General features: G+C 38.1%; 1 protein-coding gene across 1 annotated transcript; it reads left to right on the top strand.

Moving 5' to 3' along the window:
- Nucleotides 1-5,107: 5,107 nt before the first annotated feature.
- On the top strand, nt 5,108-17,861 carry LOC122109793 (tripartite motif-containing protein 43-like). The gene is made up of 2 exons (XM_042682379.1): nt 5,108-5,228; nt 16,600-17,861. The coding sequence occupies exons 1-2, from the start codon at nt 5,108-5,110 to the stop codon at nt 17,859-17,861; spliced, it is 1,383 nt and encodes a 460-aa protein (XP_042538313.1).
- The last annotated feature ends 1,436 nt before the right edge of the window (nt 17,862-19,297 follow it).

Here is a 19,297-nt window from a genome sequence, read left to right as displayed (position 1 = left end):
GCACAATTACTCAGAAGTTTACCATGACTGAATGAGAGCTAGTTTCCAGCTGCAATATGTCTACAAACTTGACTTCTCTTTGGCTACCTATTCAGTACAAAATACTTTTTTTTGGCTTGACATTTTATCAACATATTTTCATTACTTGTGATATATGTGTGTGTGTGTGTGTGTGTGTGTGTGTATATATATATCTATACCTATATATATATATATGGTTCACAGCTAAAAGTAAAACCACTTAAAATGCTCACAGCATATATCTGTCAAGCTTTAGGAAGAAGATGACTATATATGTTATATTGTTCAATAAAAATTACAAGATATGAGAGTAAGTTGGTGAAAGAAAAATATAGAGGATTAAATAACAGAATCCCTACATAATTTTGTGAATAGCTAAAGAAACTCTCTCTATCCCAGAATTCTTCTAGGTGTTTGAGGCATTAGCAAAATAATGCTTAATGCTTTCTTCTGTATAACAGCAAAAAAAAATCACTTAATGTTGTAAACAAGTATTTAACTCACAATGTTCTTTAATGTGATATTCTTACATGTAGTAATTGATCATCCAATGGAAAATAGGAAAAGTATTTAAACCCCGATGTCCAATTAACAAAATCTAGGCATAACTCAGATGGCAAATCCCCGATAAATTTAAGGCTATCAAGAGGTGTTTAAAATTTCTAGTCTGCCATTTGACATAGTTATCCAATGTTGACAACTCCTATATAACTTCTCATTTAGGTGGGATATTAACCTTTCTGCCAGCCTCTGTTCATAAGATCATTTAAAGTATGGGTGCCCATGGGGCCCAAAATTTGGCAAAATTATTATTACCTATGAGTGCTATCACCTGTAATCAAAATTGGGTAAATCACATTTTTCTAAAAGTGTATAAGAAGAAACAAGTGGCAAGTGTATTCATCAAAACAGAAATTTTAATATATATACTAGGTCTCTAGTCATGTAGTTAATGTCCTTACATGTTTTAGGGATTAGAAAAAAAAATCCTTACTAAGAGGTTTGAAAAAGAACTAATATATAGTAAGAAGACAGAGTAAGGAAAGACATTTGGTAGAAATACCCAGAAAAGTCATCATTTATTTAAACACAAAGAGCAATAAAATGTCAGTTCAAGCAAACCTTGAGATTAACTCCAAGGCCAAGGTCCCTGAGAATTCATGTAGCTTATAAAGAAGAAAAATTACAGTACATCCAAGAAATCCAAGAAATAAATATCTATATTGTTGATTCTGTTTCCAAAAATATCTGCTGAGGATTACAAACATATTTAGTACTAAAATATTATCCTTATAACAAGAAATAAACATCAGTATAAGAAAAGTAATTATTATTAATGGAATAAAGTAATCAAGCATAATCTATACTATACCAAATTTTATATATACATATATGAATATAAAATATGAATAGCATAAGGCATAACATATCATATGGAAGGCATATAATCTGAGAAAATAGCATATGCGTACAACCAACTTCTTGATTTCCAGATAAGTTAGCTTATAATAAAGTAATAACTTAAAATCTTGTGACAGTAAGGTCCATATCATTCTAAATCTGTGAATCACTTTAAATTCATGTCAAAAACATAATTATCCATTTTATCATTGATGTCATTATTACTATGAAATAATACATTGTTTTGAGCACTTCAGAAATATTTATCTTAATAATTTCATAAAATACTTGTTATGAGATAAATATAATCACATGCATTTTACTGATTAGAAAAATGTCATGAATAATACACTAGGCTAAGTGGGAATATTGACGATCTTAACCATTATATTCCATAGTCTCAGAAAATGTACTTAGTTGAAGTCAATTGAAGTAAGTCTACAAACCAGTTAAGTGTAAGAAAACAGAAGAGGGAGAGCCTCTTCAGTAAATGGTGCTGGCAAAATTGGTTAATCACTTGTAGAAAACTAAAGCTAGATCCTTATATATCATCCTGCACCAGAATCAACTCCAAATGGATCAAAGACCTTGGAGTCAAAGCAGACACCCTGAAAACATTACAGGATGGAATAGGAGAAACGTTAGGTCTCCTTGGAACAAGCTGAAATTTTCTTAATAGAGATCCAGAAGCACAACAAATCAAAGAAAGGTTGGACAAATGGGATTGCATGAAATTTCAGAGCTTCTGCATGTCAAAGGACATAGCTAGCAGGGTCAAAAGGAAACCCACAGACTGGGAGAGGATCTTCACTAGCCATACAACAGACAGGGGTCTCATATCTAAAATATACCTGGAACTCAAAAAATTAAATCCCCCAACAACAAATCCTCAAACAACTGCCCAATAAATAAGTGGGCTAAAGACTTAAAGAGAAACTTCTCTGAAGAGGAAAGAAGGATGGTGAATAGACACATGAAGAAATGCTCAACATCCCTAGCCATAAAAGAAATACAAATCAAAACAACTTTGAGATACCACCTCACTCCAGTTAGAATGGCTATAATCAAAAATTCTAATTGCTGGAGGGGATATGGACAGAAGGAAAGCTTACTGCATTGTTGGTGGGAGTATAAACTTGTTCAACCACTTTGGAAAGTAGTATGGTGGTTCCTCAAAAGACTCCACATAGAGCTCCCCTATGACCTAACAATCCCACTTTTGGGCATTTACCCAAACGATCACAACAAGACGATACTAAAGCTACCGGCACAACTATGCTTATACCAGCATTATGTACCATAGCTAAGATATGGAACCAACCCAGATGCCCCTCAGTAGATGATGGTTCAAGAGAATGTGGTATATATACACAACAGAACTCTATGCCTCCATCAGAAAGAATGACATTGCCCATTTGTTAGGAAATGGAAAGGAAAAAGTTATATTAAGTGAAGTAAGCCAGGCCTAAAGAAACCTAGGTCCCATGGTTTCCCTTATTTGCAATAACTAGTATATGTCTGAGTCAACCAGAAAAGGTCAGAAAAGTTGATGTTAGGTGAAATGAACCTCAAGATAAGTTTTCAAATGTTTTTTTCTTTTCTTGTGATTGTTTCTAACATATTTATAAGATGATTTCTTTGTTGCTTTGTATGTCCCTCCCCCACGGTATAACCCCTGCTTTCATTGTATTTGATGTTGGTATAATTTGTGGAGGGGAAGGACAAAAACAAATCATTTAAATAGGGATACAGGTGGACCCATTGCAACCCATTGCAATGAGACACGTACAAGTCGTATGTCGAAAACCGAACTTTACAACTTTGGCCAGGTATGGGGGGATGAAGTGGTTGGGAGGTGGGAGATGGGAAGGGATGGGAAGGGGAAACAAAGGAAGAGGCAACAATTCTTGCTAAGAAATGCACTCATTACCTTGCCCATGTAATTGTAACCCCTCTGTATGGTATTTTCACAATAAAAAAAAAGAATACAATGAAAGCAAGCGTTATTGGTATAATTTGTGGAGGGGAAGGAAAAAAACAAATAGTTTAAATAGGGATACAGGTGGATCCATTGCAACAATGAGTTGTACAAGTCGTTATGTGGAAAAACGAACTTTACAACTTTGGTGGGGGGGAGGAGGATGGGAAGGGATAGGAAGGGGAAACAAAGGAGGAGGCAACAATGTTTGATAAGAAATGTACTCATTATCTTGCCTATGTAATTTTAACCCCTCTGTGCAGTATTTTTACAGTAAAAATAAAAATAAAAAAAAAGAAAAAAGAAAAGAAAAGAAAACAGGAGAGGAGAGGAAATGAGTTTTACTTTGGGTTGTGTATAATACAAGTTAGTGTCTGGATGCACTTTTCAATTTGAAGCACTAGTAAAGACAAAGAATTCTTGCTATCCTGGGTATCATTCTACTTCAGAAATCATGAATTCCAATATATCATTTTGACTACAATTTCTTTTCCTTGCAACACTTTAATTCCTTTATTGCAATTTTCCTCTTTGCAATCTCATCGCCAACACTAATTTTTTTGTCAGACTTTAGATTCATTTGTGGAAAATGACAGAAGAAATTAAGAAATGAAACGTACAGAAGCAGGAATGAATCCTGATAAAAATCCTCAAGTAATTCTTGGCACTCAAAAGTAAAGGTGAGGTCCTCCAAATATTATTTAAGACTCCACACAAGCTTCCTCTACACCTCTCACATCTCTGCCCTTTCTTCTGCTAAACATTCTTGCTCCAACCTCATTGGCATCCGCCATTCATCAAACATGTGTTACAGCTCTCTTTGAAGTCGTTTGTCTGACTGGTCCCACTGCTTCAGGCTCTATCTTCTTTGTTTTTCTTGTCTTTACCTAGACAGGTTTTGACCCCATTTTCAAGGCTGTCTCAATTACTGTCCCAATTACTGATCTAGAATATCCAACCAGCGTTGTTTTCCTGGGCTGTTTGTTGTCTTCTCTTAGGGTACTGCCTCCCAGCACCACCTAGTAAATGTTTAATTTATAACTTTTGTTCTTTATTTTTTTGTGTATTTATTAGGAGTTTGACACATTTACAATTCATTTTCCCACAATTATGCCTACTAAGCATATATATATATATATATATATATATATATATATATAATGCTTTTAATACAGGCTACAAATTTGCCTCTTCTCAGGACAACACAGGATTGATTGTAGGCCATGGTAGCACTGTACTTTGGCTTGAGGCTGTTATTCCCTGTGTTCCATTAAACCATTTACAATGGAATCTTGGACATCAATAATCAGAATAAACTTATCAAGTGAGTTCTGAATCATTTTGTATGTTGTGGTGTGGGAGGAGTCACATATCCTGGGTTTTAAATTGAAGAGAGTTGTAACCTTTGGGTTTCTAGTATTTAATATTGCTCTCTCTATCCATTCAATGTAGATTGCTTATGCACAGTGTATGAATGAATCATAAGTATCATTGGTGCCAGGAAGAGCAACATGAAGGACCATGAATCAATCCTGAATCAGACTCTGTAGTTGATGAGTGTATACTGAATGCTCAAGGAGAGAGTGTAGAGAGAACCGTGAATTCTAAGTGAAAGTGGATGGGAAGATCACTGGACCATTGTTTGGCTTGTATCCTCCTGTGCAACAAAGAGTACAGGATAGATTTTAAGATGTCTCATATAAGTCCATGGTTGAGCCTAATAGAGACAACAAACTACTCGAAGTTATTAATCAAGAGATGTCAGGAAGTAGTATTGGATCTAAGTTACTTTTGACAGAGATTTACGATCTGAATCATAAAGAAAGAGGTAAAGACAGAAACACACAATTAGAGAAAAACAGAAACAGAAACTTAAAGAATCCAAAAGGTAGGAAATCAAAATGATCTTAAAGAGTCACTAAGGCCAAACATCTGTATAGAAATGGAGAGAGAAGTACCAACAGAACAATGTTTGAGAGGAAAGATCAATGGAGCATGCTCTCTGGATATGGAGAGTAGAGGATTTTTTGTTGTCTGTGACTCTGCTGTAAGTTTGAGCAACTTGATGATATTATTTATAATACTTGTCCTGACTACAAAATTACACCATTTTCAAGTTCAGGACTAAGGTCATACAAATATTAGGCAAAAGAGTAGGTGTGCACAAACAGATGGTGGAGTTACTCAGGTGTACAGAGGGACAAAGTCCTAATTAATATAAAGTTTATTTTTTATGGTATGTATCTGTTAAATTTCAAACTTTCTAGTAAGCTTCAAATTTCATGCTACAAAAGTAGATAATTGCATTTGTGTATATGAACAATACTGGTTGAACTATCTGCATATTTTTGAATTTGTCCTGAATCCTTTTCTTGTTATTTGCCATGTGGAAAGAGATGTGGGTGAGGAAGAAAGGTGAAGGAATGGGAAGATGGGGAAAGCATACACAAAGAATAGGACTTTGACAAATGAAAATGCTTCCAACAAACACATCAACTGTGTCTCCAACAGAAAATTAGAACATTTCTGAATCAAATGAATTGAATGCAAGGGAACTTGACAATACTGCCATTATATATCCTCGGAAAAGAGCAAGTGACTTGTAAAATCTGCTAAGGAAAGAAAAACTGAAATATGGGCATTAAATTGCAGTCTCCATGGACAAAACAAAGGTAAATCCTGTATAATATGACTTGCAAATTTTGAGACCCAGGTAGTTAATGACTTCACAAAAGCTATGATGCACTGAAAAATTCCAACTCACACAATGTTTTAGGTGAAATGGAAGAAGCATGAAAATATTTGGAATAGAATCTGTGGATTCAAATGATAAAATAAAATCAAAGCAGAGAGTTGGCAGTTGCCTGTCTTTGCTTTGGTATTTCCTTCTTTTATTCACATTCTAAAAATCCTTTATTACTAAACTAATATCAATCTTGCATTTTTTATTGTGAAAATACCTTATAGAGGGGTTACAATTACATGGGCAACATAATAAGTACATTTCTCATGTGTTGGAACTTACAGGTACCTTTTTCAGGTTGCTTAGCAGCTGGGTTCCATATGTAACTAGGTCCCTCCAATTTGACTTGTGTGGGATTTGTAAGGTAGGAAGAGGGGCTTGCAGGGCTCTGGCATTTGTTTATGAGGTACATAAACATTGGAGTATTATTGGATCTTCTTCTGCTGTGTACTTGTCATTTGCTTTGTGAAAGATTATGAAGGACAGGGTACCGGTGAGACGATTTCTATATTCAGAGACAATGAGATGTCTTTGAATCAGAATTAAGCCCCCTTTCCCAGAAGTCCGGTCTTCAGATAGCAGCGCTTCGGTGGGCCCTGAGGAGCACTGGTGTTATTTCAAAGAAATTCAGCTTAGACTGCCGCTTCTGGCTCTCCAACTTTAGGAAACAAAGTCTCTATATCTAAATCTTCTCTGTTAAGATGGGGAAAAAAACAGTTATAAAAGACTTTCAGCTTTCTGCTGCTGAGTTTGGCTAGGTTCTCAACTATCTGAAATCCATAATGAAGAATATGAATTTGTGAAAATTGTGAATGTTTTGATAGCTATAAAAGTGTGCTTTCTTCTTGCTCTGAATATAGATACAAAAAACTAAAGTCCTCATAACTATTAGGAGTCAAGGAGGAACCATGTACTCTCCAAGTAAGTGCCAACTCATAGAAGAATCTGACCGCATCTGCCTGTTTATATTCACCTGTGCATGGAGAATTAATATTAACCAAATCTTAACAATATGGTTAGATACACATACCTTCCATTTTCTCATATTTATACCTTTTTTTTTTTACAATAATCACATCTGTCTTTTACCTTATTTTCTGCTACCTGCTTCTAAAAACCCTGTCCATTTCAGAAAATGTGTTTTAAATGCTACATCTTCGGTGGAAATTTCCACTACATATATTCCCAAACTGTACATTTTTCCTTTGTCAAAAAGTGACACCATTGGGGCTGGGAAGGTGGCTCGGTGGTAGAGCGTTTGCCTTGCATGCTCGAGGCCCTGGGTTCGATTCCTCAGCACCATATAAGCAAAAAGAAAAAAGCCGGAAGTGGCACTGTGGCTCAAGTGGTAGAGCGCTAGCCTTGAGCTGAAGAGCTGAGGGACAGCGCCCAGGCCCAGAGTTCAGGCCCCACTACCGGACCCCCCCCCCCCAAAAAAAAAGAAAAATGTGACACCATTCTCTAAATCATACCACACAACTTTTCACAGTGATTTTTCTAAAGAAATCAAGAAGAAACTTAACGTAAATATTTGAAAAATAAAAAAAGATCAAATCTGAGAGAAGCTTTGCTTCAGTGGTCTAATTTATCCAATCTTTTCTAATTAATTGATTTTCAGGTTTTTAGACTCACAGCTTCTATCTTGGCAGATTTTTGTAATATAAAATACCAACAAGAAGAACTAGAAACTCTACATCTAGACTTTATGGTAGACTTATGGATTTGTTCATGTGCTAGAGTGGATTATATAATTGCTTGCAGAAACACATGTATAGTATATAAACAAAGTATTCAGAACAATATAAAAGTAAAGTGCCATCAATATTAAGTGACTCACACTTATCTTCCTAGCTACTCAGGACGTTGAGATTATAGGGTCAAGTGTGAGACAGCACAAGGCAGGAAGGTCTGTGAGACTCTTATCCTTAATTAACCACCAAAAAGCTGGAAGTAGAGTTGTGGCTCAAGTGGTACCATGTTAGCATTGAGCAGAAAAGCTCAGGGGCAGCAATGAGGCCCTGAGTTAAAGACTCAATATCTGCACAAAAATGTTTTTGTTTTTTTGGGGGGGTCCGGTCATGGGGCCTGAACTCTGGGCCTGGGTACTGTCCCTCAGCTCTTTTAACTCAAGGCTAGTGCCCTACCACTTGAGCCACAGCGCCACTTCTGGCTTTTTTCTTTTTGCTTATGTGGTGCTGGGGAATCGAACCCAGGGCCTCATGCATGCAAGGCAAGCACTCTACCACTGAGCCACCTTCCCAGCCCCACAAAAACGTTTTTTAAAAAATAAAAATGTATACTGTCAGTATAAAGCTACAGAACAATCCAGTTTACTATTAATAGAATGTAACCAAATGAAATGAAATACTTATCTTTAAAAATGGAAGAAAATGCCTAACATCATTTGATTTGTAATTAAGCAAATCAACACGTGTGGATTTGATTATAAGGACAGAGGCAAAGACGATATGCAGAAGTACAAATGCACTGCTTTGTCTGGAGCTTGATCTAAATTTTGATGTTTGACATTTCAGTAGTGAACTATCAGAGCTATACAGATTGAAAATTATGTTACAATATTCACATGCTGATAAGCCACATCTTGAAAAACACTTTTACTGTGCCCATAGGACCCTGTCTTATTGCTCTACAAACAATAAACTGATACTGAAATATGATATTTCTTCCTTTATTCTTCTAATATACCATTTCTGAAACATGCTAGTTAATTTATTTTACCAAGAAGAAATTAATTTTCTTTTCTATGCATTTTTCTAATTAAAAATTAAGTTTACGAATTAAAAATAATGAATGAAGAACTAAACAAGCATAGCCTACACTTTTAAAATGAAAACAAGTAAGAACAAGTAATTTGGCTATGGCCTCTATTCTGTAAAGGTTTACTTAATGTCAATAAGAAAAGGTGTGTATTTATGTCAATATGACTAAGTCCTGCTTTTATGTGTTGGCCTTTGTGCAGATAAGATGCACATATTTTACCATACATAGTAGTTCAAACCTGTAATATCAGCTACTTGGAAGACAGAGATTGAGGAATCATACTTCAAGATCATCAAGGCCAAGTTGAGCAGGCTCCATCTCAAACAATGGTTGAAGTGTGGTACCTTACATGTAACATTGTAACAATACAGCAAGCACAAATAGGAGGATCTAGTATTAACCAAGTAGACTCAAATGGCAAAGCACCTCCTTAACAAAGATTTAAAATCCTGGGACCAAAAACAGAACAAAACAAACAAACAAACCCAGTGGTATTTTAAACTTTGTTGATATATCTAAAAGCATTTCATTATTTTGTTTCTAAATTTATTTTTAAATACATGCTGGCTTCTAAAATTTTTTAATATTATTTATTTTCAGATATTTTTAGTTTATTTGTATAGATTGATTAGAGGTAAAATGTCATTCTCTGAACATCTAATATTCTATACCAATAAGCCAATTCTACAAGGAAACAAATAGAAAATTATCCCAATTGCTTATTGTTTATAAACTGGACAGAAATGCAAGAATCAGAAAGACATTCAAACACATATCATGGAAATAAATGGCAATTATTGTATCTTAACTGAAATGAAATTGTGTAAATCAACAACTGAGAAAATAGTTCATTATATTTAAAAATAGCTTTATAACATTTTGGTAAAAGATTCAAACTTAAGTAAAATGTATAATACAGCAATAACTCTTCATATTTGTGGATTTCTGAAACTAGAATAAGCCTTAGTAATGATTTTTTTCTTGACTATGTAAATATAATTCAGAACAAGTTTTTTAAAGGCATTTTAATTGATAGCTTTTAAAAATTTTCTTTCTTCCTCATGAATGATTTGATTTTTTTCTTATTTGACAGTGAAGCTTCTTTTACTTTCCTTCCCTCTTTCCTTCATCCTTTCTTTCCTTCTTCCTTCCTTCCTTCCCTCCCTCCGTCCCTCCCTCCTTCCCTCCTTCCTTACCTTTTTTCTTTCTTCCTTCCCTGCTTCCTTCCTTCCTTCCTTCCTTCCTTCCTTCCTTCCTTCCTTCCTTCCTTCCTTCCTTCCTGTCTTTCTTTCTACCTTCATGTGTGTGGGTGTGCCACTACTGGTGCTAAAGACCCTGCCCTATCCTTTGTTTTTCTCTCAAGTCTGCCTTCTACCACTTGAGCTTTGGCTTTGCATCCATCTTTCTGATATTTAACTGGAGCTATGACTCAATGATTTGTCTGTTGGGCTGGCTTTGAACCAAATTCCTGAGGCCTGGCCTTCCTGAACAGCTGCATAGCTACCCTTACAAGTTTAAGCCACTAGTGACCAGCTGTGTTACAAATGCACTTTTGAAAGACAGGGAACAGAATTTTCCAATGTTGGAGAATGACAGGATTTGCCAACCTTGACACACTCACTAAAAATAAAGTCACAATGTTAAGGCTTTTTTTGTCAGTCATGAGGCTTGAACTCTGGGCCTGGGTGCTGTCCCTCAGCAATTCAGCTCAAGGCTAGTGCTCTACCACTTGAGTCACAGTGGCACTTCCAATTTTCTGGTGGTTAACTGGAGATAAGAGTCTCATGTACTTTCCTGCCCTGGCTGTCTTTGAACTGTGATCCTCAGATCTCAGCCTCCTGAGTAGCTAGAGTGAAAGATATAAACTAGAGGCACCGGGCTTTGTTAAGGCATTTTGATTGCTGGAAAAAAATAATTTTGCCACCAGATGTTTTATCTTGGATATGTTCAACATACTTCTTTGTGAGATTCAATGTTGTCTTATATTTACTTTTGGTCTTTACTAATTTTTGATAAATTGGATGATTTCAAGGTAATCATTTAAAGGCAACATCTAGACCATAATTGCCTAAGCAGCTACAGAATACTAAATGGCATATAGTTTTTTTGTAAGTATTGCATTTGGTTGTATTTGCTCTGTAACTAGAAGTGATTGGGTTCAAGACCCCTATGGAGAATAGTTATTCTAAATATACCATGCAATTTTCTATTGATAATCATAGAAAAGCTTAATTTATTCACTAGGCATACTAAGCATAGAATAGCAACCCATTCTAACAATACAACATTATGCTCTTCTGCTGTTTGTTGCCATCTCTCTTTCACTCCAGACACTTAATTGTCCTGTATTCATCCCTTCTCTCATAATCATATGGAGATGAACAAAATGCTTACCCGAGATGCAATGAGGTCACACACAAACACATACACACACACACACACACACAAAAGGATGAGGAACAATAGTTTAGGAGATTGATTAAGACAGTCCTCATTCTTTTGGAGGATTCTTTGCCAGCTCATCTTCTCAAGATAGTGACTTGTCACCCAGTATCATCTGTTGGAACAGGCTATTGTCAAAATCAGGAAGGAAGGAGTTGATTGGTCAGTTATTCTGTGTCAAGCACTTTATAGTCTTATTAATTATTCCATGCTGGCTTTGAACTTGTGATACTTCTGCCTCACCTGCTCTATTATTAGGATCGTAGAACCATTAATGCCATCATCAGGAGCCTTCTGCCATGACCTCATTGAAGCCTAATGACTTCCTCAAGTTCCTACCTCCAAATACCATTAATATATAAATTTGAAGATGTTTCTAATATTTGAACTTTTATGAGGACACGTTCAAGCCATAATAATGACAAAGAGAACCTTCTACCCACAGTCTCTTATTGAATGTTATTTCCACTTAGAGCCTTAGAATAACTTGTAGAAAGGCCTAGGCTGAGATTTGAAGAGGAGTCAGCTTAAACCCAAACTCCTGGAAGTGTGTTTACCCCAGTGCAAATTAGACCATAATAACTGACCCTCTGTAATGGGCCAATTTAGCAAACTTTTATTCTGATGAATATTGTTGGGGAATAACCTGAGGAAGTCCCTGCTGCTAAAGGTCTTAAATGCTACCCCAGGGTCTTAGTTTTATTCTGTTAAGCCTTGAGTAGTGATCAGAAGATTTCTACATCAGGGAGATGTATAATTAGAGCTGTTCTCTGGATAGTGGATGAGTTCTCAGGAGGCAGCGGGAGGCAGCCCAAAACTACGACCTTGAAAAAATAGTTTAAAGGTATAAGAAGGAAATTGTGACCACTGGGATTGAGAATGAAATGAAGAAATGGAAACTTCTGGGATTCACAGGTTCAATCTGATTGAAAAGCTAGGCCAGATTCAAAGGGTTTATTTTATTTATTTACATATTCTTGACAGTCCCAAGGCTTGAACTCAGGGGGGATGGCACAGTCCCTGAGCTTTTCTGCTCAAGGCTAACACTCTACCAATTGAGTCATGGTTCCACTTTGGGCATTTATTTATTTATTTATTTACTTTGGTGTGGTTCAGTGCAGATGAGTCTCATGGACTTTCCTGCCTGGAGTGGCTTTAAAAATTGATCCTTAGATCTCGGCCTCCAGAGTTTTTACGATACATGTGTGAGCCACTGGGGCTGGGCTTTTTCTCTAATTTTTAAGTGACATAAAATATGGTCTTGGGAAAGCCCACGGACTGGGAGAAGATCTTTACTAGCCATACAACGGACAAGGGTCTCATATCTAAAATATACTTGGAACTCAAAAAATTAAACCACCCAACAACAAATCCTCAAAGAAACAACTGCCCAATAAGTAAGTGGGCGAAAGACTTAAAGAGAAGCTTCTCTGAAGAAGAAAGAAGGATGGCCAATAGACACATGAAGAAATGTTCAACATCCCTCGCCATAAAAGAAATGCAAATCAAAACAACATTGAGATATCACCTCACTCCAGTTAGAACGGCAAAAATCAAGAACTCTAACAACAACAGATGCTGGAGGGGATGTGGACAGAAAGGAACCTTACTTCATTGTTGGTGGGAATGTAAACTTGTTCAACCACTTTGGAAAGCAGTATGGAGGTTCCTGAAAAGACTTCACATAGAGCTCCCCTATGACCCAGCAATCCCACTTTTGGGCATTTACCCTAATGTTTACAAACAAGACCACACTAAAGCTACCAGCACAACTATGTTTATTGCAGCATTATTTACCATAGCTAAGATATGGAACCAACCCAGATGTCCCTCAGTAGATGAATGGATCAAGAAAATGTGGTATATATACACAATGGAATTCTATGCCTCCATCAGAAAGAATGACATTGCCCCATTTGTTAGGAAATGGAAAAACTTGGAAAAAATTATATTAAGTGAATTAAGCCAGGCCCAAAGAAACGTAGGTCCCATGGTTTCCCTTATTTGTAATATCTAGTATATGTATGAGTCAAGCGGAAAAGGTCAGATAATGTGATGTCAGGAAAATGAACCCTTAGATGTGTATTTTAATGTTTTTTTTCTTTCATGCATGTGTTTCTAACACATTTATAAGATTACTTCTTTGTTGCTTTGTATGTCCCTCCTCCACAGTATAACCCCTGCTTTCACTATATTTGATGTCAGTATAACTTGTGGAGGAGATGGGGAAAAACCAGTTGTTTAAGGATACAGGTGGACTTGTTGCAACAATGAGAAGTACAAGTTGTCATGTCCAAAACGAGCTTTACAACGTTGGTGGGGGGGGGGGGGGGAAGGAGAAGGATTGGGATTGGGGGGGAGGGGGGAGGCTGGGAAGGGATGTGAAGGATAAACAATGGAGGAGGCTGCAATGCTTGGTAAGAAATGTACGCATTATCCTGCCCATGTAACTGTAACTCCTCTGTACAGTATGTTCACAAATAAAATTAAATTAAATTAAATTTAAAAAAATAAATAAATAAATAAAAGGAAAAAAAATTACCAGTAAAAAAAAAAATATGGTCTTGGAAAGACACAATGCCTATGTGTATCTGATCATGCTAAGTAATGCTTATAAGGATTGCTGAAAAGAGAACACCTCTTAGTTCAGGCAGAAAAGAGTTAATTAGGAGCACCAAACCTCTAGCCTGCACCAGATGTAGTATAGTGAGTTGTGCCAGGCCACACTGGAAAGTAGGATATAGCACAAGTATAGCATGCAGTAGACTGACTAATGGTGGAATGATATTGTGCAGGGAAAGGGGAAGAGGAGGTATGGCCCCAACAGAAGTGAAGTGACCTCAGAGAATAAGGAAGTGACCTCAAAGCCAGGGGTCCTTCTGTTGACTCACAGTCAGGTGATTTACAGCCACAGGTGATTTCTGTGAAAGCTGCAAGCTGTCCTTCACAAAGAAGAGGTGGGAGGAGGGGAAGCATGGGGTTGATACCCTAGAAGGACCTGATGACACTATTTATGAAAATGGACCTGAGAAACTGAAAACAAAAGCATTTAATCTTTTTTTTCTTTTTGCTCTTTTTCTTTACTTTTTCTTTTTGTGCATGTATATGTCTTTGGAAGTATAAGGGGAGGATCAGAAGGGACTAAGGGAGAAAAAAAATGCAGCAGTGGGGGCTGGGAAGGTGGCTCAGTGGTAGAGTGCTGGCCTTGCATGCATGAGGCCCTGGGTGCAATTCCTCAACACCACATAAGCAGAATAAGCCAGAAGTAGCACTGTGGCTCAAGTGGTAAAGCATGCGCCTTGAGCTGAAGAGCTCAGTCACAGTGCTCAGACCCAGAGTTCAAGCCACATAATGGACAAAAAAGAAAAAAAGAAAGAAAGAAAAGTGTTCAAGAGTGGTATTTACTGGACACTATATTGAAAATAAAATATATAATTTCTGGATGGGATGGGAGGGAAAGCTGGAAGATAGGCAGGGAAACAGTGAAATTTTTGAAAAAGAAATGTACTGTTTATCTGATTTATGTAACTGTAATACGTCTGTATATCAAATTCATAATAATATAAAATAAAAATGTAATTAAAGTGAATAGATGAAATAAAGTAAAAAACAGAGGTTGGGAGAATCATGGCTCAAAACTTGCCTAGGTAAAATGTTCCAAGAATATAAGGTTCACTAGAAAGAAACCTGCCAAGTGATTGAGGGAGAAAAGAGGTTATTGGGAAGAGAACAAAGCACTAACTGGCAAAAAATCTAGGCAGGAGAAAACAGAGAGGAAGGAAAAAAAAAAGAGGAGAAGTATAAAGGCAAATTTTATAGAAAACGGGGGGAGCTATATTGCAGCAGAAGCAGAAGTGATCTCAGGCCCTGGGAACTCTCTCAATATTAGAGGGAGGGGTGAACAGGGCAGTACAGGAAATGATCTTACCATATAAGGACCATATAAGGAAGTGATCTCAGAGTCTAGGATCCTGTGTTGGCTCATAGTCAGGTGATTACAGTTTTCGAGCAAATGAAGCAGAAGTGGAAGAGAGAGGTTTCCCAACAGACCTAACAATTATCACATCTCAACCAATACCAAAACAAGGTGTTATATGCCTTTCATTTCAGCTGGATGCAACGTGTGAATAGTTCAGGAGAGGCTAAGCATAAATACAACTTCATATTCCAAAAATAAAAGTGAAAGTGGATGAGGACATGACTTAAGTGGTAAAGCACAGGCCCAGCATCAGTCCTCACAAATTCAAAATAAAATAAGCATAGGATGATCACCTATTAACAAACACAAGTTCAACGACTTTTGAATATCCACAAGATACAGTGGATGATGCCACCTAAAGTTGCTTACAGTCTGGTGGAAAAGTAATAAACACAGAGTCCCAATAGAGAAGATAAACAGAAGTAAAAAAAAAAAAAAAAAAAAAGAAGAAGAAGAAGAAGAAGAAGAAGCAGCAGCAACAGAAGCAGAAGAAGCAAAAACCAAATAAACACAATAAACCTTTTCCAAGCCTGGATAAACCTAAGTTGCACCTAACCCAAATCAAAAAGCCTGGTCTTTGTAGAAGGAAATTGTAAGAAGCAGTTCCTTGAAAGAGGAGGTGAAAGGTGTGGCTGCCAGGATGTAAATTCCAACTCCTATTGATATGTAAATCAGCTTCCCTAAAAGACCACTCAGGGACACTTCCTGTCCTGGGCCCACCCCCTTTAAGTATAAATAGAGCGGAAGTCTGAGACTCAGCATTGCTGGAGAAGATCCCACAGCAGCAGGACAGAGGCCCTTTGGATCTTGGAAACTCCAGGTGAGGATCAGAGTAGGAGAATCTTCTTTTCTCTTAATACTTCTCTCCTTGGTTTAGTGTTGTTGTCGGTGGTGTTGTTTTATTGGTTGTGGGGCTTGAACCCAGGGCCTGGGTGCTGTCTCTGGCCCACTTTGTGCTCAAGACTGGGCATTGTTCCAGGGCCCCTTTGTGGTCAAGGTTACTGCTCTATCACTTGAGCCAAAGCCCACTTCTGATTTTGGAGTGGTGAATTGGAGATAGGAATCTGTGTCAGGGGGACTTTTGTGGCAGAGGCAGTTTCAAAGCTTGATCCTCAGATCCCAGTCTCTTGAGCAGCTAGGCTTCTAGGGGTGAGCCACCAGCACCTCATTAGATTCTAGGAATGATGGACCCTGACATTGCCCAGGCCTTCCAGAAGGAAGTGAGCTGTGCCATCTGTATAAACACTTTCATAGAGCCAGTCACCCTAGAGTGCGGGCACAGTTTTTGTCGACCTTGTCTCTGCCTTTGCTGGGAAGAGACCCAGACTCCAGCCAGGTGCCCTGGATGCAGGGGACCCTGCCAGCAGAGAAACCTCAAAACCAACGTGGTTCTGAAGAGCCTGGTGGCCATTGCCAGAAGAGCCAGCCTCAGGAGGTTCCTGAGCTCTGAGGAATACAGGTGTGGGACACACGGGGAGACCAAGCAGATGTTCTGTGAGGTGGACAGGGCCCTGCTCTGTAGGAGCTGCTCCCAGTCTCAGGAGCACAGGGCTCACAAACACCATCTCATAGAAAGGGTTGCTGAGGAGCAGAGGGAGGTGATTTCAAAGCAGATGGACACTGTATGGGAAAAGACTCAAGAAAACCAGCGCAATTTACATAAGAAGAGGAGACTCATCAACCAGTGGATTCGTTATGTGAACCTATACGGAGGCATGACCCAGGATGCTTTTGCAATGCTGCAGCTGGGTGTCCAGGAGGAGGAAAGGCAGCATTCCCAGCTACTGATCAATGAAGGAAGAGCCATGTTACTGCAACTCAGAGAAAGGGAAACACAAATGCTTCAGAAGAAGCATCAACTTAGGAAAACATATCAGGAGCTGATGGAAACATACCAGAAGCCAGATGTGGAACTGCTTCAGGATGTAGAGTTGACCCTAAAGAGCTGTGAGTCAGTGTTGGTCTTCATGCCTCTCCCTCTGAGGCCACAGCTCAGTGCCCCTCCCATGCCTGGACTGATAGAGAGGCTCAGCCAGTGCCGGGTGGAGATTTCCTTCAATGAAGCGGTGGGGAATCAAGTTCATGGGAGCAGTGTTAGACACGACCATCAAGATGGAGTTTTGAATTCTGAAGATTCCCTCCTCTTCACTGCTTTTGGTCACCAAGTCTTCAGCTCTGGGAAACATTACTGGGAGGTTACTGTAGATGACTCTTCCACCTGGGCCCTGGGAGTTGTTAGGGATTCTGCCATAGGGAGCAACCTCACTGAATATGAGGACCTTTTCCTCCTTCTGTTTGTGAATGAGAACACTCTTTACACCCTTTTTACCACCTCCCCAGTGATGCCTCACTATGTAGAGAAGCCTCTGGGCCGGGTTGGTGTGTTTCTTGATCTTGATCATGGCAGTATGAGTTTTTGGAATGTGGCTAAGAGTGTCCTTATCTGGAGATACCCCACTGGCTCTCTCCAATTTCCTGTCAGGCCCCTTTTTTCCAGGGGTATCCCGTTGTCATAAGAGAAGAGACTATGTGTTGGGAACTCTAAAGCAGAGAACCTTTCTCAAATGAAGCAAACCACTAGTAATGTACTAATATGAATTTATTTGTACAATAATTGCATTATATTATAAAATATGGAGAAAACATAAAATAAAATATAGAATGTGAAAAAAAATTGTATGAAGATAAGCTAACATTGCAACAATGCAACAAGAGAGCAAATAAATATTAAAAATTTGCTACAAAAATAAATCCATGCCAAAACGAGTCCCCAGTGACTGCTTTTCACCCTGAAAGGGGTTGGGGCTCAGAATAACAAAAAACAACACTGAATGTAGTGGGCACTGTTGTTTTACCAGTAATACTTGCTCCTCAGCAGGCTGAGATCTGAGCATGGCAATTCATAGCCAGCATATACAGGAAAATCCAAGAGAGTCTTATCTCCAATAAACCACCAAAGTGGAGCTGTGGTCCAAGTAGGATATGGAAAAAGAAAAAGAAAATGAAACAACAACGAAAAGCAAAAACAAACAAACAAACAAATACCCTCACGATCAGTGCTTATGCCGTAAGTTCAAGCCCTAGGAACAGCCTAAAACAGAAAAGTAGTACTACTTTCAGTGACACAAAATTCTAGAGCAGCTTTTTTATGAGTAGATTCTGTACTCACCTTGGGAAGGAAAAAAAAGAGACACTTCTATCATACAGCATCTGAGTGTTTCACTTCCTTATACATTGGATTCTTTGATTAACTTTCAGTCCTAGTTCAAAAAAAAAATGAATAAACAAATTTGTGCACTCAGAGAAAGAGCTGTTAATAACGGAGAAGAATGAAAATACGTACTTGAACACTAAAGATGAAGGCATGTCTCTAAATAGAAGAACATGCATTGTTTTTTAGTGTAAAAATGAACAGAGTCGCAACTCAGGCTAAGAGATTCATTAACTGTGGCATAGCTTAATTTATACATTAGGTACAGGTTCACAATAGCCACCAGTTGTAACAATACAACAGTATGCTGCCCAGGTGTGATGGCTCCTTGTTGCTGTCTCTCTTTCACTCTAGTGACTTAATTGTTCTGTTCATCCCCTTTGTTATTATCATATGTGGATGAAAATGATGCTTCCTTGAGAGTCAGTGATGCTAAGGTAGTGTTAGGCTTCTACTTCTCTGCTGGCTATTTCAGTAGAGGAGAATTTGCTTTCAAACACCATGGGTCAACAAGCAAGGACAAGATCAAGATTGATTTGTGGGCTAGGAAGGTGGATCAGTGGTAGAGGGCTTGCCTTGCATGCCTGAGGCCCTGGGTTCAATTCCTCAGCACCACATAAGCAAAAAAGAAAAAAGCCGGAAGTGGCACTGTGGCTCAAGTTGTAGAGTGCTAGCCTTGAGCTGAAGAGCTGAGGGACAGCGCCCAGGCCCAGAGTCCAGGCCCCATGACCCGACCCCAAA

Source organism: Dipodomys spectabilis, unplaced genomic scaffold, assembly GCF_019054845.1.
Source record: "Dipodomys spectabilis isolate Male_0828 unplaced genomic scaffold, ASM1905484v1 ptg000002l, whole genome shotgun sequence".
Taxonomy (NCBI): Eukaryota; Metazoa; Chordata; class Mammalia; order Rodentia; family Heteromyidae; genus Dipodomys; species Dipodomys spectabilis.
The sequence above is the reverse complement of the archived record's forward strand: the minus strand, read 5'-3'. Positions and strand labels throughout refer to the sequence as shown.

Coding starts and splice junctions, on each gene's coding strand:
- LOC122109793 (XM_042682379.1), top strand. CDS start 5,108: ATGGTTGAGCCTAATAGAGACAACAAACTACTCGAAGTTATTAATCAA. Junction 5,229..16,599: donor TCTGAATCATAAAGAAAGAG/GTAAAGACAGAA, acceptor ACACTTTCATAG/AGCCAGTCACCCTAGAGTGC.